Raw genomic sequence first — 22937 nt, 5'->3', positions numbered from 1 at the left:
GACAGTTCTCTTCCCTGTTTCAACAGATGAAAAAGAAAATATGGTGTGTTTGCCTTTAGCTTCTAATGTTCATGTTTTTAGGTTAGCAAAACCCCATTTCCATTAACATGCCACCATAAAACACTCTGGTATTGGGGTTGTACCTATGTGGTACAGCCACATGACCACAGCACCATCTTCTCTACCCTGCCCACCTAGATGCACCTAGGAGTGGAGTGTATTTGCCTCTATTCGATGGCTCTTCTCAATCACCCTTGCTAAAATTCTGAGTATGTCAAGACTATGACACACAGCAATGTCCAGCATTGACACAAGGCAATAACCTCTGTTAGAGGCAGGTGGATCCCGAGATGTCTTAAAATTTCTTCTATAAGATTTGCCTGAAGGACAGAGCTCAGACCTGAAAAATAAAAGATTCAGGAACAGGAAAAAAAAAATCAAATTGCACTGTGTCTATTTCTTGAACATGTGAGGTATGGTATGGCTTTTTTACTGGCTAAAGGAAAATCTGTGTGAGCAGCATATCTAAATGAGGTCTACGCATATGCTCTCTTTTGCATTCATATGTATTTTAAGACTCACTTTTTGTTACATCTTTCATCACAACCATGTACAGATGTTTTCTCTTGCTCTAAGATTCTTTCCTGGCTGCAATCAAAGTTCTTATGACGACTGCAAAACTTAGTGAATTATCTTTTTCTGTGCTCTTTTTCCCTTTCACACATTTTCCTTCAGTGGAGCATCTTCCACCTGGTCCATATTTCCCACATGAGAAAGGATAAACAATGTAACATCTTTTCCTTAATAAGATTTTTGCACAAGTCAGGCAAAGCCCAGTGTTCATCAGACCTTCCATGAGAGCATCATATTGATGTTAACAGAAGTTTTCCAGCCACAAAGGATATGTTCTTTAGTAAAGTAATAAATCATAAGTATTTTACTTCCAGATGGCTTATGGAAAAGAAACTGGAAGCAATTGGATATAAGAGAAATAAATAAGACTCATTTGTATAAATCAGGTTAATTCACTTGTGATAAATTCATCTCTAGGGGTAGGGCTGAACTGAAAAGCTAGTTTCATCATGGAAATTCTCTTTTGCAAGAAGCCAGCAAAGTCATTTGCATCAACATCTGTGCTGATCTGAGTTTGTGCAACTAGGCTATTAATCACAGTCAAGGACATCTACATGAAATGAATGAATTACATTGTTTTCTTTAAAACTGTTAGTCTAAGGAAAGTACAAATTGCATGTTATTTAAAAATGGATTCTCTGTAAAACCTGGGACTGGGAAAATACAAAGGTTTTTTCCAGATCAATCACTGCTGGATAACTTTTTACAGAGAATGGATGATATCACCAAAGCAGCCCCCCTGTGAGTAAGGGCAGAGGTGCACTACAAAACGGACTGCTAGGTGGTTGGATAAAATTTGCAGACATCTCACAGGACCTGGAATTACATAGCCCATGGTGATCTTCATGCTTTTTTCCCTCTTGAGAATTTGCATCCAATTAAACTCTCACTGCAGAGAATATTTGGAGTTTTCAGTGAAATATTTGCTCACATTTCTCTTGCACATTTGTTTTCTTTTGGGAAACTTTGGTTCCTCTGTGTTTTGGAGAAAAGACTTCAATGCTGGATGAGGGAGTAACACTGCTATAAGCTTTCTTTATATCTCCAAAAGCTACTAGACTCATGTCAAAGATGAGTTGGGCTGTGAGGCACTGGCTGCCCTGTAGCTGCCATACAGGTATGCCTGGTTCTCAGAATCCACAGTCCAAAATCACCCTGCCCAGGAACTATCAAAGTCAACTGATTTTTAAGACCTTAATGATTCTCAGCTTGCTGGTTCAAAACAAAACAAAACAAAAAAGCCTGCTGGTTTTGTTCTACTGAAACAATTAGAATTGGGTTGGCTTGTGTCTGGCCAAATTCCCATTTCCTCAAACCAGTAACAGCAGTTAAGGGCTGAACTGATGATGCAGATGCAGAAAGAGAGCTGCTATGCCCGTTCAAGGGAGAGCTCTCTGGAGAACAAAGTTAAGCCTCAAATTGCTTAGCTGGGTCAGGCTGGATGGGGCCTTGACCAACCTGATCTAGTGGAAGGTGTCCCTGCCCATGGCAGGGAGGTTGGAAATGGATGGTTTTTAAAGGTCTGTTCCAACCCAAGGCATGCTATGATTCTGTGAAGAAATGAAAGTACAAAGTACTTGTAGCATTTGATTAGCAGGGTTTATTGGATCAACTGGTATTTCTGTGATTAGATCATTGCTTTGTGCCTTATGGCATTGAGTCAGCTCCTTTTCTTACTGATGAAAGGTAAAAAATGCATTGGACACATACTGAGTTAGACCTAAAATCACACTGCTCCATGGTTTGTGACAACATATTTCATAGATCCTGCCACAGGGAAATACAAACAGAGCTTTACTGACAGAAACTATCCCATCAACAAACAGTCCCAGTGGACCATAAACAAGGTCAAGCAGAACAAACTTGCTGTCCCCCACATGGCTCAGAGACTGCCAGGGGAAGCTTGGCTGCTTGGACACAGATAAGCTGCTTTTCAGAGACCGGTGGGTCCATTTTCCCTTGCCGGGACTCACAACTGAGATAAGCTCTCTTTAGTTAAGTCCTTTTTCTTTGAGCTTCCTGTCAGAAAAGGGCTAATAGACTCACAGCAGATCACCTGTCTTGGACAGTTATTGTAGGGTAAGAGGTCGCATACTCCACTATAAGCTGTACTTGCCCTTCTGCTGCCTGTCATTGAAAGAAGTCAAATGGACAACACTTTATAGGACATAAAGAAATTCTAGGTATCATTCAGGGCTTAGTCTGGGTCCAGCTGTTGCATAGACTGAGGGAATGTACGTATGAAATTCATCTGTTCCAATTAGATTTTTATTTTTTTTTTTTTTGTAGTGGAAGATTAAAATTACCTACACATGAATGAAAGACTCCATAAAATACCACAGACAAAATAAAGACATGATCTCTAAATGAAAATTTTAGTCTATAAGAATGCCATTTCCTTGTTTACCATAACTATAATTAGATAGCATGAATAAGATTGTTCCCTATCACCCATTAAGACAGACAAAAGCAGTAAGGACAAATGATGCAGGGAAGATCAACGTGGTCAGATTTTTCTGCAATTAGGATGAAAGGACCCCTCTCCAGTACCTGACAGAATTGTTTCTGTTCTTAAAGAAGGTCATCAAGACTATGGTGAGTATAAGATCAGCCAGGTTTGTTAAGTACCCAGGCTCTGTGGATCTCCACACTGTGAGCTACAGGCATTTTCGTTCCTTCCACATATGGATGGCACATGACTAGTTTGTTACCCGTCCTCCTCATATCCTTCCCTAGCAGGGAGATTTGGGAAAATCCCTCTTCCTGCTCCAGGACCATGTTACTCCTCAAGTTAACCTGCTGTTCTGGTTGTGAAACACCTCCACTGGGGGACAACTGTGGTGACACCCCACATGCTGGTAAGATTCCTTCAAAACCCATCATTCAAAGCCTCCTTGTGGGAAGACAGACTTTTGCCAGGGGCAGGCTAGCACCCTATTCCTCTCACTACCGTGTGAAAACTCCCATTGTGGCTTTCCTCCTGTAGCTCCTTGCTTCCATTCTCAAAAGCAAAGGCCTGGGAGGCAGATGGGGCAGGAAGATGGGGCAGGAAGTTGCTACACTTGTTATTTCCTAAAGCCTCTGCTCTGTCCTAGCAACTGTGAGATTTTTCCTAACCTCTTTCCCTTTAGCAATAGGCCCGGAACCTGTTTTTCTGCCACCCTGCTCTGATAGAAATCTCACCATCCTACCTTGTAATCAGTACTGGTGCACTGATTTATCAGGGTGGGATCTCACTGGAACTGCTCCCAGCTCTTGTTGAGTTCAAACAGCTACCACAAAACAGCACCTCCACCGCAGCAAGTTATCATTGATCTCAACTCTGTAAAAGCCGCTGCTTCACACAGAGGTTGGTATCTCCCGATCCACTGAGTGATGGTATCTTGCCTTGGCAGAAGCAATAGCTCAGGGCTTCCACTGAATTCTCACTGCTTGGAGCAAAGGGACTCCTCTTCCCAGACAAGAAAGCGGTCTCCAAATCTTCTGAGACAGAAGCATAGCCACCCCACAAACACACACACCCCAAACCCATGCTACAGCCACAGATGGGTCCTAATAAAAAAAGTCGGAACAAGTTTGGGGGAATAAGTCTGAGGGCCAGAGTGATGTTAGGGGTCGTGAGTTCTTTGTTGATTTGGGACTTGCATTGTCTTCTCAGTGCTTACAGCACATTGCCAGAACCACGATGGAAATAAGCAATGTACCCACAATGGAAATAAGCAATGTACATTCCGGAACACCATCTTCCAAGGGATGGGCACTAAACCTTGCTTGCAAAACATTTATCCAGGGTCACTATGCAATGGCATGAATCAAAGGGTGTAGTGCAGTGGGAGAGCAGCTGTCAAAGCAGGAGTCAGCCTCTCCTTGAGACTGCAACTGCACAATAAAGGGTTTGCTATACAGGTCAGCAAGGCTGAGCACCAGGCCCCAGTGCTCCTCTGCAGTAAGAGTGGGAGATCTGCAGATTTGCAATGGCAATAGGGTGCTTATGTGTCTCTTGAAAATAGGTTTTACTCAAGAAAGCACATAAGGAGAAAGTACAAAGAATTGCTGTCTCCATGTGAGAAAATATGGATTCACTTAACAGCATTTAAAACATATTTTACAGACAGACTGCTATGTTAATAAGTAACTGAAAGCTTTTGTTAATTGATTTATAGCAAGATACCAGAGACACTGAAAGTCAGTCTGTAAGTGACAGATTTAAACAATAATGCTAATCTTATTCATTAGCCATAGTAGTAATTGATGAAGGATATTGTAGCAGGACAATTCTTTAACACTTCATGTTTAATGTCATTGTCTTTCACTATTTTTTACTGACCTTTTGGGCTGCAGAAAGACACTTTTCTGCTAAAGCAGAATGAATCTGTTGTCTCAGAATTTTTCTATTTTTTTCAAAGTTTTTAAAAAGATTTTAGGCCAAGATTTGGCATGTGAGAAAGGAGAACAGGTAGATTGAGGTTAACAACAATGGACTAGGCAGCAAAGATATATGTAAGGGAGAAAGGGCCCTGTAGGGACTGACCCAGGTGAGCACTGATCATCAGCAAGTCCCAGAGTAGGGGTAACAGAATGACAAGAGACTTGTTACCCATTGGGAAAAAGCTTTTATTGAGTAACCCAGAACTTAAAACAGTCTAGGCAAAACTGCTTAGCAGAGAGAAATCACTTACAGAAACAACAGAACTCTCTTCCAAGGAAAATTTTGAAAGTCTATTAATAACTTGAATTACTCAACTGTGAAAATGTTACATTTTTAAACCGTCTGTTTTGTTGTTGTTTTTTTTTGTTTGTTTGTTTTGTTTTGTTTTTTCTTACTAATTTGATAATGAAATTCTACATTTAACTCTGAATATCCCTTAATTATGGAGCAGTTATAAGAGCACTAACCAGCCCACATGTGCAAACATGGCTGCCATTATAAGCCATGCCAAATACATGTCCAGCATGCCCAGTAACTCAGCAATTACTTCTTAGTAGGATCAACAATTTTCCCCATGAAAAGTGTGGTGCTGGTTGCTTTGTCAGAAATCAACATAATGAAAGGCCTGTTGAATTTGATTGTAACTGAAGGACGGAAAACTTTGGTAAGGATTATGGCTGTGGCTCCTGCAGCCTCAGTTCCAGTCTCATCCACTTCCAACAGAGCCTTGTGAATTGCCTGTGGGGAAAAGGAGCAAATGTAGTTGCTATATGTGACAAAAAGAAGGAGGTAAAGATAAACTCTCATCTTATGGAATGTTTAGGAGAAGAAGGGATAAAATCCAGCAAACAAAACTCCTGTATGGTAAATCTCCAACAACTTGCAAGGAGTGTTTTCTCTATTCCAGGACTAAATGGCCAAAAATAAAAATAGACACACAGCAGATTCAGCCTCACCAGTCCTGAGCAGAGGGGGGATAACAACTTGATAGCAAATAACAGAGGGGGGTTTATTTTCTTATATGGTTTAGACTTCCACTAGCAACACTTTCTCTGTTGTTCTAAAGTTTATGGAAGCCTGCTATTTAAGTGCTAAATTAGGAGCAGTCTATGTCTTCTCTACGACTTTAGATAGTAGCTTAAGCTGACATGGTGAAATTCTGCTACTGTAAATTAGAAGTTTCCTGGAAACTGAAAATATTTTTTAAAAATGAGGTATTTATCAACACAAATATCATAACACACATCTCATTTGTAGTTTTCATGATACAACTGCATATAAACTATTGTATTACAGTGCCAAAAAAGCATTCAGATCTTGTCCAACTTTTCCATGGACTTAATATCCAGCCTATTAATTAAAATAATTCAAAGGTGAGACATCAGACCCTCTCTGAAGAAAAACACAATTATTAAGTAAGCCTGTGGACACCATCACAAGTTTTGTTTATAACTTCAGTAAGACAAGGAGGGAAAGCAAGTCATTAAAAACCCCAAATATAATTGATCATAAAAACTAACAACCACCCCAACACTAGCTCTGTCCATCCACTTACTTGTGAAACTTGAAGATCCCGGCTGCCACTAATTCCAGATAGATCAGCATTACTAGAGAATACATCAGTAATGCCCATTTCCTTGAACAAACTTTTCACATCATAAGACCCACTAATAGAAATCTTTGGCAAGTGCAGATCTGTTCTTCTGTTGAACAGAGAAAAAACAGCAGTGAAAAAAGCAGTCTTGTTTCAGCCAGCAGGCTGGATAGTATGCAATTCAATTATGTTTGTCGGTATTCTTCTGATTGCTAATCTGCTTATTGGCAGCATTTGTATTTGGGCATCCAGACAGATGCCCAAATCCATCTTCTTGTACATACACTCTTTCAATGGATTTATTTATCCTTAAAGAAACAAACAAACTAACTAACTAAAATCTTCATTGCTACTCTTTCATCCCAGTGTCAAGACATGCATACCCAGAAGGATTTTGTAGTGAGAAGTCTACAGAGAGTAAACAGAGCAGCTGTGGAAAGCCTAAAAGAAGGGTAAAGGAAGATAAAATCTAGGATACAGTGAAGCAAATGAATTAGGTTAGCAACGTGAAAAAAGAGGTATGGTATCCAAAAGGTAGCCAACCAAGTCTTGAGGTAGTTCTTGCAATGTTGTGTCCACTTCCGTCAGGTCAGAAAGCCTGTAGTTGCTTATCAATAATGTTTTTCTCTAGCTTATCTTGGGAATCATTTAAAACCCTGCTCTATGAAATCAGTACATGAAATCCAGGAGAAGGATATCTGAAATTAATGCTTTCCCTTAAAAATAATAGTGTTTCTGAAATTATAGTAATTCATCTACCTAGATTTACCTGGTTTCAAGTTTGCTATACCATTTACAAACAGCTTCCTTGGAGAGAGCATCTTCCACTTGTTTCATCTTCCCATCATCAGGCAGAATGAGCAATGCTCGTGCAGTGCCCTGGTAAGGCAGCTCTACCACCTCACAAGATAGATCCTGATCATAATAACTGTTATAGTCGCTGTCACACTGCATCATGTTGACTTTAATGGGTGTATTTTTGTTCACAAAAAAGTCATCCTCATATGTACGTGTAGGATCAAAAGACTTTTCCCAGGCAGCTAGTGGGGGGAAGGAGACAAAGTTTCATTTGAATATATGAAGATCATAAAAATGGCTGATACAAATCAGACCGATTTAAACGTTAGTATGCTGGAGCACTGTTTATGGGAAAGGATTACCAGATCACTTCAACTTCCTGCATAACACACTATGAAGCATTTTATCTGTGTAGTGAGTTTAGCTGGAAAGTTTGATGAGGACTAACTAAGAGAGAGTCATGCTTCAGTTTTTAGCCATATGTTCCCATCACTCTCTTGTGCCTTTTATGTTACCTAAATTAATCTACTTTGATTTTGCCACAGGATCTTGCTATGCCTTTCCTGCACTTCTATTTTCCCGTGTTAGGGGATGCCCCATACCAGGTGCAGACTGACTGCCCTCAGTCCGATGAGGAATTCTTCAACAGAATAAAGGATCCTAGCATCCAAGCAGATGATCTGGGCTCCAGATGCACAGACCCTCAAAATGCTAGGTCTCAAGTTTTTACACAGCATATCTAGTAGATATACTTTAATACTGGGGACCCTGGAAGTGCAAGCATGTAATTCCTCCACGTTTCATTGGCATAGCATAGAGATTTCCAAAACATCTTTAGTCATTTTGTCCCAGACTACTGAGTCTGCATGCTATGAGACATTCCTGTCTGTTAGGGAACCTACCAGACTGGGACTTCTCTGTCCATAACTTTTAGGCAAATTAGGCCACAATCAATCAGTAATTCCTAACAATCAGAAAGTTTGCTTCTGGCCACATCTAAACTTTATCTCGAAACTCCTCCACAGATTAGCTCTTTCTTAAGTTGTCACACTGCTAATAAAACATCAAGAGTTTGCTACAATTTCTTTCTTTTGCATCAAAATTATCCATTGTAATATTATGTTATGTGTCTTACCTTTAAAATAAATGTAGTTAACAAGAACCAGTATAGTATTTGGATCAAGATGACCAATTAGTTCGGGTATTTTCCCCTGGGTTTTCTCCTTTACATAATTATTGATTTGTGTCTTAGCTTCTGTCGGTTCATGGAAATTGCTAGTAAAAAATTCTGCATCATAAAACTGTTTGGTATTTTGTAAAAATGTCTCCTGAAGTTCATACCCAATAGCAGTGAAAAGGCCATTTCCTATATTTAAAGTGATGTTAACATCAGTACAGTTCAGTACTGCTAAAACTTTATGAAAACTTTCATGTATATCATTTACACGTGTCTCAGTCGGACTGTCAAAGCCCAGTCCTTCAAAAATCTGAGTCAGGGTGCTGGACTTAGCACCAAGAGCCAGCATGGCAAAGGCAGTGGAGATACTTATAGGAGAAAAGAAAATGTTTTTATCAACTTCTTTTGTTATAGCCTGCTTGTAAAATTTAAATACAAAATCTGCGTAGCTGGAGCCTTGGTCTTGACAGTTGTGCTTTAATAAATTCTCTGTTCCATCATGTAGATTTGTGTTATTGACTTCATGGCAAACATCTCTGTGGTGGCATTGTGTTGTGGCACAAAGATCAGCAAGGAGTAAACACAGGTACAGAAGACACTTCATCCTCTTTTCAGATTATTCTGTCACAAAATAAACAATCATTAGATGAACAGAAGGTAATGATGAGCTTGGCAGTAAGAAATAATGAATAGTTTGTTATGATAAATAGTATGTATGGCAACTGTAAATATCTAATGTACATAGAACATTTAAAGTAGCCATGCAAACAATGTCTTGTCTCCAATAAATTCAACCAAATTATTAATTAAAACATCAGACAATCAAATTATAATATTCCACTGTAACTTCCTTGAAAAGGCAATTCTCTCCCTCTTTGACAAAGAAAATATAAAGTCAAAGTCCATAACAATCCTTATTTATAATGACATTTGCTTCCCTGGATCATATCGGCTACAGCTAAACCAAAAGTTTACCATAAGGTAAGAAAGGGTGGGGGGTGTCAAAGACATTGCATATTCCATGGTACCTGCCCAAGTGAAGTTTGGAAAATGTGAGGAATCTCAAGGCAGCTCGCTTCTCACTGAAAGTGGTATAAGTTCACTCACTGCCATAGTGCATAGCACACACAGACAAACAGCTGTCATGGACTATCCAGTAGTGGTGGTTTTACTCATCTGGGCAGGTGAGCCTCACCACAGGGAGCCACCTCTGCAGCCCCTCACTACCAAAATCTTGCCATGTAAACTCACTACACCAGTGCACCTGACATTTACAGCCCTGTTTACTTCGTGATTTACTACTCATGTGGCCATCCAATAGCCACAGCTGATAAGTGATGGATGAAAGCCATTTACATAAGCTTCAAGGCAAATTTCAAGGCAAAGGCCTGGAAGCAACCTGTGCCATGGCAGCGTGGCACTCAGAAGTGGGCATAAAGATGTGGGAACCAGAAGGTTTGCATTAGATGATGAAGGACTTGTTTGGAACAAAGAGAGCCCCCATTTTGTGGGCTGCACCAAATGCTTGTAGCTTGTTACATGGTGCAATGCTCTTCACCATGAGATAACCTGCTAATACAGCCACAGTTGGATGGAATGTGTGGCTCCCCCTAGAGCAGCAGAAAGGACCTGGGTCCAACAAGAGAAGAGGAGCACAGATCCCATTTGGAAATCAAAGGATGCTCTAGATTAATCCCCTATGGGGGCTTCTTCTTCTAATACTGATAGAGTATGCTTCATACAAGCCTTCTGCCCTCCATAGGAGCTGGAACAAGGCTCTGTTGAATTTAATTCCCTGTGGAGACATCTCACATAAACCTGCTTCACAAATGAGCATACCAGGCAAATGAGATTTTTGCCTTCACAGCTTCTACATAAAAACTTTTCTAGATTTTGTCTACTGGTATATGGTTATTCTTCCATTTTCCAGCAAACACAGCCTGTCTGTATTCTTCTCTTCTGTGAATGTATTTTCACAAGTCTTGATAAGGTGAAGTTCTTTTTGTCTCTTGTTCATTCCTGGATATAAAAGATCATTGCACCTGCTATCTAAATAAAATCTAAGTAGAGTTTCTGCTTTTAGCCCAAATTCCAGGATTCTTGGTCATAAGCCAGCTGATTTATTTCTTTATTTGTATAGTTGTCTCTCATTTTGTTTGTTTCTTTGTTATGAATATACTAGCCCTGTGATCTCGTGTTTGACATGATCTGAGTATGCTGAGTATGTGTGAGAGCAGACAGTAACTGTTGTGACCTTAGTAAGAACAGGAAGTAATAAATATTAATGTCCCTAAACTAAAAGATGGAGTCTGACCCTAGATGGAAATATGAATCAACTACTTGAATTTATTTTAAGCAGAATTCTCCCTCTGCCTTCCAGAAAATAATAATAATAATAATAAATCCTTATGTACTCCAGATAAATGAAACAACAAAGTAGTGCAGAGGGTGTTGTAAAAGTGTTTGTTGTTTAACATCTCATAGACTATTCTTCTTTAGCCAGTTAAGATATTGCACTCTTAAGTGAAGAACAGAATGATTTTCCATGACCAGTTCCTGTGTCCAAACAGAACTTAACCTAAATTTTAAAGACTTTTTGAAGCAAAGAATATGGTTTTCCTGAAGTAAGCTTATGTTAGGCATGGCTCTGTTCTTAACTTCCACTATTAACAGGTCACTTCAATACCTTCTCTTATCATTATAGCTCTCTACAGAAATATTAGAGAAGTACTTCTACCATAAGTTGGACAACACTGAAATATTGCCATCAAGCTTTCACTGCACCCTTTTCTCTTTAGAGATGTTAACCACATTAACTTTAATATTTTAAAATTAGAAAATTCCAGACACCAAATTTTTTGGTTAATATGTCAAAGCCAAGGTAACCATAAAAGCTTTATTATATCTGAGATATATTTATAGGCAAATTGGAAATTCAGAAATTAATTGTGTGCCAAGCCACAGATCAAATTGTCTGTGAGAATAATAGGTGCAATTAAATTTAAATCCATCCACCCCCTACACTCACACCAGTCCTAATTAGAGAGCCTGTCCTTAGCAATTCAATAGTTGTTTTATACATTAAGTAACCAGAAGAGTTTATAAATTGGATGTGGTTGTTCAGTCACTACTGGGATTATATTAATTTTGAGTCATGTTGAAGGCTATTTTCAACCTGAAAGGGATTTCATCAGTATTCTTCTTTACAAACATCTTTAAAAGTCCACATGACTTCAATGGTTGTTTGATTCAAATTTGAGAATAACCATATTCCCCCAGAACAGCAGATCTCACTGGTCCTTGCATATTAATTAATATTTCACATCAACATCCCCACACAACAAATTTACAAGTACAAGAGTGAAATAAACTTAACACGACAATTCCACAGAGCACAAAAAGCATCACTTTCAAGTCTCTAAGAAAAGTGCCTCTGCAGTACTTACAAAACCAGAAGCCCTTCAGTGTTCAACTGACCATGCTGTTCTCCACACTGTTACTTATAAAGCTAAATCATCTTCTGCTTAATTTCCACTGTTAAATATTAAACAGACCTGATAAAGCATAGAGCCAAACCAAGAAAAAAATAAAGGGGAAATAAAGGGGGGTGGGGTAGAGCAAACATTGATTAAATAGGTTTTTTGAAGATCATTTCTGCTACTCAGCCAATGGAGCTGATAAACTTTGACTTTCTGAATTGTAGCTGTGTCTTTCTGTCTGTTACTTCTGACCATGTAAGGAAGCTTAGTGCAAATATTGTGCAATTAGGACCCTACTGGAAACCATGAGTTTGTGCCTGGAACCACTGGAAACAGATGTTAACACTTGGTGCCAACAGGCAGCAAAAGCCCTTGTGCTGGAGCACACACAGAGCTGACAGCCACACGTGGCAGCTTGGCACTCTTCCAAAGTCTGACCAGAGCCAAATTTTCCTTCTGATTCTCAACCTGAACATGGACTCCAAATTACCTGTACCTTCTCAATCTGACTCTAGCTGTGTGCCATTGAGAGGATGTATGGTAGATATGTTTCCTTGACGGATTTCCTATTCTGGCTGAGGTGGGCCCTGCATATCTCTGTTCTGTGAGCTTACTGCTCCAGGAAGATGGTGGGAATACAAGTAGCAAACTGTTACCTTTGCTCCTGCACATGCAGTATGTGCAAACCCACTTCTTGCCCCTCTTGCACAAGCTGAAATTACTGGAATGGGAAAAAGTCGTGCTTGTTACTATTATTTTTTTTCCCAATAAGAATAAAATGCTAGCGGATTAAGCTGACAACGTTATTCCAGCTAGCAACAAAGACCTTGATTGAGCAGTGACATGAAATATGTTTTCCCATTTGTGGTGAGTCTTTTTCTCTTATACTTGTTTACTAACATGCATAATTTTGTCATTATAAACATATATAAACATAGAGACAAGACATAGACAAACCTTGCCTCGACACGCCCCTTCTTTGTTTTCCTCTCTCCCATCCCTCCCCCCCTTTATTTTTTTATGTACTTGTTCCTTCTAAATCTGTAAAAAGTCACAAGCACAGAGATTATTTTACTCATCAAAGCCTAGATAAATGAAAGGTCATAGTGGTCAAGGACAAACTGTGCTACAAAGTGGTTATATGCCTCTCGTTTTCTTTATGTTTGTAAGTATTTGTAATTACTGCTTTGTTTATAATGATGTTAGGCTACACTTCAACAAGGCATTTCCCTAGCATTTCATTATGGCAGCAGAAATAAGGTGCAACACCAACTTTAAGCTAAAATGATGAACACTGCCACGAGCCAAATACAGTCCCATCTTTCTGTTGATCACAAGTTGAGCTCTCAAAGTATGTCATGAAACTATATTTACCACATGCATACTGGTCATTCATCTATTGAACTAGATCTTGCTTCTCTAATAATTATCTTTAACAGGAATTAAAGTCCAGAATACTGAAAAAAAAAAAAAATCAAATGTGGTTTATTACTTCTGTTGATTAAGATGATAATCTACCAGTCATTAATTCTACATAACCTAATTCTATGTTATTGCTGGGTACTTCATGTAGATCAGTGTATATTCCATAGTTCATCTCACACTTTGACTTTATGAGAAATTTAACCATATATTTAATGTATTTACCAACATTTTGCAGACTGCTTCTTGCTAGTAAATTTTTTTTGAAGAAATCTTTCCAAAGCAGGTTTAAAGAATCCTTAAACAAAGGCTGGTATAAAAAACTTGTTCAACAACAACAGAATCATGCATTTTGTCTAGTGTTTTTGTTATGTTTCTGCATGGTAGGTCAGATAATTACAGTTTCAACGTTAATTTAGCAACAATAATAACTGTTCTGGGATTATGACTCACAGACAGACAAGTTACTTCCACTATCAAAAAGTCTTTTTCACTATGGGTCGATTACATCATAAGTAACACAAGGTTTTGTAAATATAAAGTGCATAGCCCACAGATATTTTGACATAGCAGCAAAGTGAAGGAAACTGAGAGTGGAATGAGGAAGGGAAATGAACATGCATTTCGCCTTCTTTTCCCCTGATAGTTTTGAGTTATACTAGTCTTTGGGAAGGATCAGGCAGTCAAAGTTGTGGGAAAAATAAGACCAAAGATGTATGCATGTCTGGTAAACTATGGTTCTTCTAGCCTGGATAACATATATAATGAAGAAGAAAGACTTAATCTTCACTCAGAGACCATACCATATCCTTAGTACTTCCTGGAGAACCTCCTCCACTGTCCTGCCAGGAAGGCAAAATGGGCATCTGGGGCAATGGGAAATGGGGATGAAATACAGTTTGTATACAGTGACAAGGCTGTTCACTGGAAAAGCAAAGTTCTGCCCAGAGAGCTTCATTTCATTTGAATTGGTATCACACTTGTAAGAACTATGTAGACAGCAGGGACTAGAATTTAATATGTTTATATACTATACCAATGATGATCAATATTTACAGTAATCCTCATTTTTAAATTACAAGAACAATACTAGTTACAAATTGCCTACTGAAACATAACAGGTGTCTTACATGTGTGGTATACGAGTAACAACTGTACCTCCTACTGCTGCTTCAATTATTCAGGTTGGCAGATATGACACAGGAATTACAGACAACAGGAATCCTCCTGAAAAAAGAGCAGAAGACTAGGCAATATGTTCTAACATTAGAAACCTTTATTTAGACCCCAGGTTATTTCAAAAGATGGCCAGTTTTTCATTATTTCTGCATGTAACAGCTTCACTGTGGAGCTTCTTTTCAGACTTGAGAGTTTAGTAACAAACAAATATTAGTAACAAAATAGTCTTTTGAGATTTTCATATTCAAATGATTTTCAAGACAGGAAGAAACAAAAAACAAAACAAAACAACAAAAAAAAACAATTGGTGAAATAAACATACTGAATTCATAAATATGCTGAAATCCTACTGACTATAAGGATGCCCAAATATTGTTGAGAATACTGGAATGACTTCAGAACGGAATGGACTGCCTGATGCATGAAGAACTGGTTTGAAAAATTAGGATATATTATTAGCTCTGTTGAGCAGCTCAGCTTTGACCTTGGGAACATCACTAACATTGTCTGTTGGACTTCAGTTTTTTCATCTGTAAAATAAAAACAGCACATTAGTTTCCTCATTGATATAAAATGAAATGAAAATACAATGTTACCCTCAGTGGACTCAAGCACCGTTTTAGTTCTTTACTTCTGAGTTTAATGAAAACAGGTTTATTTTTTAATCTGTTTCAGACCATGGCACCTCCCTTGGTAGCAATTATACATAGTTTGAAAATCTGTGGTCTGCAGGACTACAGCTTCATTTATATAGATTCAAAGTGGAGCTAGAAATGCTCTTGAGTTGCAAATTTCCATAAATAGTGCTCTGAACAGAAAGGGGAATATTCTGATGTGCTTAGTACCTGCATCCAAGAGGTGCTAGTGACATTATAGCGTGAGAAGAGGAGATTAAGCACACATAAATTGAAAATATTAATTATTTGTATGCATCACACAACACTGCCTGAGCCAATGCTTTTACCAGACATTTTTTTCTTTCATGACCAGAAAATGTTAAATATATGTTGCCAGTTCATAAAGCACAAGTATCTTGTATGAGAAAATAAAGATGAATATGACTGTTGTGCTCACTAAAAAGTTGTTTTTCACCTTCCAGTTTGACACAAAGACCTTGAAAGCTGGGATCATTTCACCTGAACCTCTTCATATACTGCCAGACTTGTGTAGGTCTTTTACTTTTAAAATCATATTATTTATCTATGTTTAGGCATTGGAACCCTCCGCTGACTGTTTAAACAAAAAACGAAAGGACTGCCACCCTCTGCTGATAGCTATATGCAGACAGGAAGCTAAGTTTATATGAACTGAATCAGTAGCTGAGCTGGGAAGGGAAGCAGAAATTTCAAAGTACCAGCCCAATGCTGTAACCACTGGCCCATCCTTCTTTCTTAATAATGTTCTTGCGTTAAAGAAAGAAAGAAATTAATCAATTAATTATGGGTTTCAAACAGTAATATAGTACTTAAAATTGTAATAAATATGTGTCTATACAACATGAAAATATAGTTAACAAGAACCATCCCAATGAGTAATTCAAGGCTTAAGCAACTTAAATTATTTGAAAAGCCTTCATTAAAAAGTTCTTCTTCATCTTCCCAGTTGTTCTACTGACCCTACTATCTGGGACCATCTCAGCTGAACTGTTTCCTATACCTCCTCTGTACCTCTGAGCAATACCAAATCAAGTGCCTACGTTTAGCCATGCAACTGATCAAGTACAGCTGATCAAAGTAGATTGAAGTAAACTGTAATGACATTATTGTGTGACTCAGAAGTACAGCTGCCTAAGCACACAATATGGATTTTGGCTAATGTTCAAAGAAAGGTCCCAGAGAGTGGTCTTGCAAACAACAGAGGCAATTTGCCTTGCTTATTACTCCCTGTCAGTCTCTCTACTCATACATAACAGCTTAGTTGGAAATATAGGGACCAAACCAAGAGTCTATTAAGTAACAAACACAGAAAGTAAACAGATCTCAGCTTTATTTTGTATAGATACAGCACAGATTAAGCTTTGTTCTGACTGCTGCTTTCAACTATGTAGGAAGATTTAGGCCAACACCACAGGGCTTATAAAGAAATCCTTCTCCAGATCTATGCACAGACACATAACAAGAGCCATTTTTTCATGAATTGAACTATTAAACAAACATCTCATATTGGTTAATTGTAACAGAAAACCCTTTGAATTGTGACTACTCTGGTACAGGTACCAAATTTCCCTACACCCTATCTGGCATTGGTTCTTACATATTGATATCTGTTCTGACATTCTCTTTCTGCCTTTCTCACATCATCCACAGTGATTCTCACCAGCAAACCATTCTCATCTCCTTGGCACATCAGGCCTCTCCTCTCCATTCCCTCCAAACTTTAGAGAGAAATAGCCAATAGAGACAGATAAAGAATCAAGAGAGGAAGCATTCCCAAAGGACTCACATCAAGATCCTTCATCAAAAGCAAACCTTTGGGGACCACGGAAAGCCCAGAATGATTTCCACAGAAAACAAACAAACAAACAAACAAACAAATACTACTAATAATAATAATAAAAAAACAGGTATCATCTTCCACAGAGAAACAAAGCATTACAGCAGTTTTAGGGCTGATGTAAGCAAGAACGGAGCCCAGCCATAAAGAGCAAAAAGGTTAATCAGGTCACAAGAACTAGGTGACTATGCCCTGCTCTCAGGTTCATTGATCAAGCAGTGAGAGTTTTGCGTTGCTTTTTTTTTTTTTTTTTTTTTTTTTTTTTTTTTTTTTTCCCCGGATGATGCAATTCTTCTAAATTAATGCCTTTGGTTGAGCTTAGGTGGGTGGGGATTATGGAAACCAGTTCGAACTGGTCTCCAGCCTTTGTGAATGCTCCAGCTCTCCTACTAATGATGATTGAATTAATCTCTTAACAAACACGTTTGTTTTTCTAATTCGCCTCCACACTCATAATTACTATAACTTCAAACCCAACACCCAAATATTACAGAACAGATGACACTTGGCATCACTTGCTCTTCAGAAATCTCTGAACTATTGAGATCCCTGCTGAGGTAACTTGTGAAACACAACAGCTAGGATCTCCTTACCAGAAACCAAATCCTGGAAACCAGGAATAAATCATAGAGGATTCACGGTCTCCAAAGGACGAAATTTTTTACTCGCATGTTCTAAACACACTTCCCTTCATAGTTTACTATCAAAACAGTTATTTCTACTATTACTCTATGGGGGCACAGTGCAAAGTCAAAGCTAACAACTCCATCAGTCCTGGGGATACTGGTCCCTCCTTCTTTATGGTAGTAGGCTTATAACTGAGCTACAAATGTGTGATCTGAAAATTACTCACTGAATCCAAAATGTGTCACAAACTTCAACTTCTTCTGCATCTGAGATACTTTCAGGGATTATGCAAGCACACAGAGTCTTCAGTGTGCCTGTAGCCCTTATTGCCCATTATTGTTCCCTTAATAGTCCTTTCTCAGAAAAAAAACTGGAAGTTGTCTGAGGGAGCCATGCAATGTTTATTTAAAAAAGCAGACTCGGAGAAGTCAGAACATTTTCAGGAATGTGTTGGCTTTGTCAGCATTTTCAAACAGAGATTATGAAAATATTCCTCACTGACTTTTTTGGTAAGATGCTACCAAGTAAAAAATCTTTCTACCATTTATCAAAAAAAATGGAAGAAGACAGTTTCAAAACAATTTTTAGGAGAATTGTTGAGACTTCAAATTTTTGCCCCATCTTTGGAAAAATTAACATCTTGCAATTTCTCTTGGGCTAGAAACATTGTTCATTAGAAATACATATAATAAAAACATGGGACTATGATCATTATCTATACACTGCTGTAGAAAAAAAAAAAATGACTGGAGAGACAGCCATTGTTCTTAGTACAGTTTAGATCAAGAATTTATTTCAAGTCAGGATTGAAAATCTTCTACAACAGTTGTAGTGGACCTGAACAATGAGAAAGATATAATTTTGGCACACAGCATTTTATTTTCATTTGCCTTTTTAAAATGACTTAAATGTAGATCTGTCATATACTGTAAAAACAAGGGTGTAGAGGGAAAAGTTTAGAACGAGTATATTGACAGTTAATTCACATTAACTGTGGTGGTGGCAGAGGGGGCAGGCTGGTAATGAAATCTTCCAATTAAAAAATAAAATAATAATAATAAAAAAGTTAATTTTTAAGACATAAATAAAAGAATTAAACCCAGAAACATTAAGAGAGATCATGGACTGGTTAAACTCTCTTTGTGAGCATACACTGGTAAATAGCAAAGCCATCATACATGGAATTGTAAAAAGACAAAAATAACAAAACAACATACAAATAAAAGTTCACCTACTTCAATCATTCAACAAAAGTGATGAAAAGATGCATGTAAACTAGCAAAAATTTAGCAGTCAAGTAAGTCAGCTTTGATTTTTATTTCCTACTGAATCACTGATGTGATTAGAAGTGTTGCTGTTGTCTTGGACACCCTCAGGCACAGCAAAATGAAATAAACACTTAGTTTTGGCTCTGAGTTGGGTACATACACACAATATATGGCAATAACTTAAGAGACCACCATGCCATATAAAACAGGGGCTTATTTCCTCATATTCTTTCTTTCTATTTATTGACAGCCATTTTCCACTGCCACTGTATCAGTCAGTCACTTAGTACAGTGAGGTCCTTACACACAGTTAATTTTTTAAAACCCATGAACAAGGTGGGACCATCAGAAAAATATATGACCTCACAATACATTACATTCCCAAATCATCTCTGAATTCTCTGAAGGACACATGCCTGAACTTATTGCTTATAAACCCATCTAAAGGGTTTCCCTCTCCTGCTAGTTTGTGTGCTTTTTAAAGATCCTTCATGGAAGATTTCTTGTCTTTTTTGTTGTTGCTGTTGTTGTTTGTTTGTTTTTTTCTCTGTGTTATATACGAATCAAATTGTAATCCTCTCACACACTCCACAGCACTTTCAGGGAATTCTTCAGCAAAGCCATATTAGTTCTTGAATATTTTGTCATGTGTATTCATATGACTACAAATTCTACAGTTTCCAAAATTCTGAGGTTGGACTAAGTGATTTTCAATTCATTGCATGATTACTTGCATATTTATTTATTTATTTTTGATTGTGTCACATTTGTAACTTCTTATTACTCTAATACAGTGACCAGTCTAAGCGATGCATCGCAGTGAAAGGTTTAACATTTTTCTTCTTGAGACAGCTCAGAGCTCTTGCTTGAATACTAAACAGTCCTGATGCTTCATTGTTTCTTGCTCTGACTTATTTTTTTTTCTTCCCTAAAATCTCTTCTACTGTTACTTCAACTTGAAATAGTTCCTCAGGCTCAACCACTGCAAAAGAAGTACTTGTGCAATGGATTGAGCTTTCCCGCTCTGGCATTACTCCCCTTGAGCACTCCTTTTACACTTTGAACATCAATTGACCCCTCAGGCTCTCTGGTAGGTTTCTGATTTCTTTGAAAATAAATGTATTATTTAGCTGCTATGGTAGCTAATAAACTTATGCAGTTTATTTTTTTTCTCAAAGTGGTCTTTGTCCTGTCTTACTGCAGTTTTCTATTTAATGATTTGGTATTCCATTTTCTGAAGGTTTTCTTCATAATTCTCATTTACTTTGTCATGTGAACATGCCAAATTTTTTTTTTTCCTTTTTTTTTTTTTTTTTTGCCATTCATTTTTAAGTCAGATATTTTGGATGTACATCCATTCCTACTGCACATTTTTAAGGAAAGAAAGCTGGAAGATCTGGTTGTGTCAGAACACTGTGACCTGGTCTGCAGTGTCTGTAGATAAATATAGAATCACAGAATGGTTTGGGTTGAAAAGGACCTTAAGGACCATCTAGTTCCAACTCCCCTGCCATGGGCAGGGACACATTCCACTAGACCACACTGCTCAAAGCCCCATTCAACCTGTCCTTGAACACTTCCAGGGATGGGCAACCTCTTCCAGTGTCTCACCACCCTCATAGTGAAGAATTTCTTCAAATATCCAATCTAAATCTATCCTTTTTTACTTTAAAACTATTACTTCTTGTCTTATCACTACACTCCCTGACAAAGAGTACCTCTTCTGCTTCCTTGTACACAGTTTCCTTGTTCCTTGTTTAGGAACTGAAAGGCTGCAATGAGGTCTCCCCAGAGCCTTCTTTTCTTTGTATTCTATATTAGAATATAAATATTATGAGATTAGAATGCAAAATTGGAATAATATTTTACATTAGAATACAAATTTCAAAATTAGAATATTTTATATTAGAATACAAAGGTCTGCAAGAACCTGTAGAAAAATGTCCTCTGTTAAGGCTTGCTGTAAATGCAGTGATGTAGTCAAAGACAAATGAAAACAAGTTGAGTATATCTAACTTTTAATGTGTGAGATAATGAGCTTATTCTTCCTTAGTGCCCAATTTAAATATCACACAGATGAGTTTTTCTTCTCTGCTGTATACCTGTGATATTACATGGAAATACAAAAAACTGATAGATTCTAAGTATTTCTTTCATTCTTCTGTCATAATCTATTAAAGAAGAAAAAAAAAAGTATGATCTAGGTGGCTGACAGAATATCTCTCCATCACTCAGTATAGAATTTAGGAGCAAACATATTTTGTTTATGGAATAAAGTAGCTGAAGGAACAAGAACTGCAGCACAAAACACAAGTCAAGACTGGCAACATAACAATCAGAGTCAAGTGAGACCTTTTCAGAACAGAGACGATGAGGGACACACACGAATCTATACATTTGATAAAGTAGAAGCAATATGTTTTGTATAGCCTTTAAAATAAACACTGATGTATCAAAGAAATGCCCAACCTTCCCAGTAACTGCTCCTCCTAACAGAAATAACCTGCTATATGCTGAAAGAGATTTAATATTCAGGCCAAGGAGAGAGGGCTTTCTGAAGCTTTTTACTGGCATTATCATGCTGAGCAATATATACTGGAATATGAACAATATATAAATGTTTCTTGATACTGGTAAAAAAAATGTTGGAACCACGCTTCTTAATTCTTAACTCTAAATTACAGAAATAAAATATCAAAATTAGAAACTTTTAATGACATATTTATTCATTGTTGTTCTTCTACCATAGTACATTTGTCTGTGTATTTCAAGACCGTACAAAGACTGTTGTTAATGCTTAACACCCATTAACAGACTAACCCATTTTAGTCAATAATTTACCCCTCCTGCAACCAGAAATCAGATATATATCATGAAAATGAGCACAGAAATAAAATACTGATAGATGTTCTGAAACAAGTAAAAATAGATAGGAAAGTAAACTTAAGAAAAAATAAATAAGCATGTGCATTATGAATGTGGCTTTTGATATTGTGTATCCTAATAGTGAAAACAGATCCTATAATATTGCTGCTATACTAACTATGAAGTGGATGATAAATAGAATACCAATGTTGTGTTACTGGACAGTCCGGGAACAGAAGGGGTTATATCAAGACATGGTAAAAGTCACCAATGGGGTATAAGGTGCTACTGGTAGGGTGCTCAGTCCTACAAACAATACTGCAATGGTGCTTACTACCATGGGTAATCTCCCAGAGCCAGATGGTAATGCTACAGGCACTGGCACCACAAAGAGATGGCATACTTTTCCTCTAGTAGCTGGTTTAGGTGCAGGCACAGGCCAGAAGATACTCTGGCTGCTCTAAGCTTTATATCTGATTTACAAAGGTCTGATCCAGGAAGCTGTAGAGATTTGATCTATGTCTTCTTTTCTTAGACCCAATTCTGAAACATCTACTCTGGAATGAGTTTGGATTGGGAACTCTTACAGAAACAGTGGATAGAAAAGGATATATCTGCAAGGGAAAAACACACCTTCTCTATGACCCCCCTTTGCAGCAGCTTAGATGCCAGAACATCTGAAAGGCAAGGAGCTAACAGACTCACTGAACAATGGTATTATGCAAGGTAGTAAGCACTATGTATGTTAAAATCTATTCTAAATTTGAACTTCATGTTGGTAGGAAAACAGGAACAAGTAATAAAGTGCGATAACTTGCACCCATTTGTTAGTCAATGAAAAAAAAAAATAGTAGTGAGAAGGCAGCCATGAGGGAAGAAGCAGGCTTACACAATCCTCTCCACCCACATGCTCATATGCTCCTCATCTTCCCTGCTAGAAAATGTATGTATGCTGTCGGTATTACACAGGCCT

At 37.8% G+C, this 22937-nt stretch overlaps 1 protein-coding gene across 1 annotated transcript; it reads right to left on the bottom strand.

Annotated features, from left to right (window-relative positions):
* Positions 1 to 5605: 5605 nt before the first annotated feature.
* On the bottom strand, positions 5606 to 9235 carry LOC116489994 (serine protease inhibitor 2.1-like). The gene is made up of 4 exons (XM_032188812.1): positions 8590 to 9235; positions 7426 to 7696; positions 6618 to 6765; positions 5606 to 5800 (listed from the first exon to the last, which is right to left on the bottom strand). Exons 1-4 carry the CDS (start codon positions 9233 to 9235, stop codon positions 5606 to 5608), a joined length of 1260 nt encoding a protein of 419 aa, XP_032044703.1.
* Between the last annotated feature and the right edge of the window lie 13702 nt (positions 9236 to 22937).

Source organism: Aythya fuligula, chromosome 5 (assembly GCF_009819795.1).
Source record: "Aythya fuligula isolate bAytFul2 chromosome 5, bAytFul2.pri, whole genome shotgun sequence".
Classification (NCBI taxonomy): Eukaryota; Metazoa; Chordata; class Aves; order Anseriformes; family Anatidae; genus Aythya; species Aythya fuligula.
This window is presented reverse-complemented; position numbering and strand designations above follow the sequence as displayed.

What these genes read in the sequence shown, in the direction of transcription:
- LOC116489994 (XM_032188812.1), bottom strand. Translation starts at nt 9,235, where the DNA reads ATGAAGTGTCTTCTGTACCTGTGTTTACTCCTTGCTGATCTTTGTGCC. An exon ending in TAACTACATTTATTTTAAAG is followed by an intron (nt 7,697 to 8,589) that starts GTAAGACACATA and finishes TCCCCCCACTAG; the next exon opens with CTGCCTGGGAAAAGTCTTTT. An exon ending in TATAGCAAACTTGAAACCAG is followed by an intron (nt 6,766 to 7,425) that starts GTAAATCTAGGT and finishes TCTGTTCAACAG; the next exon opens with AAGAACAGATCTGCACTTGC.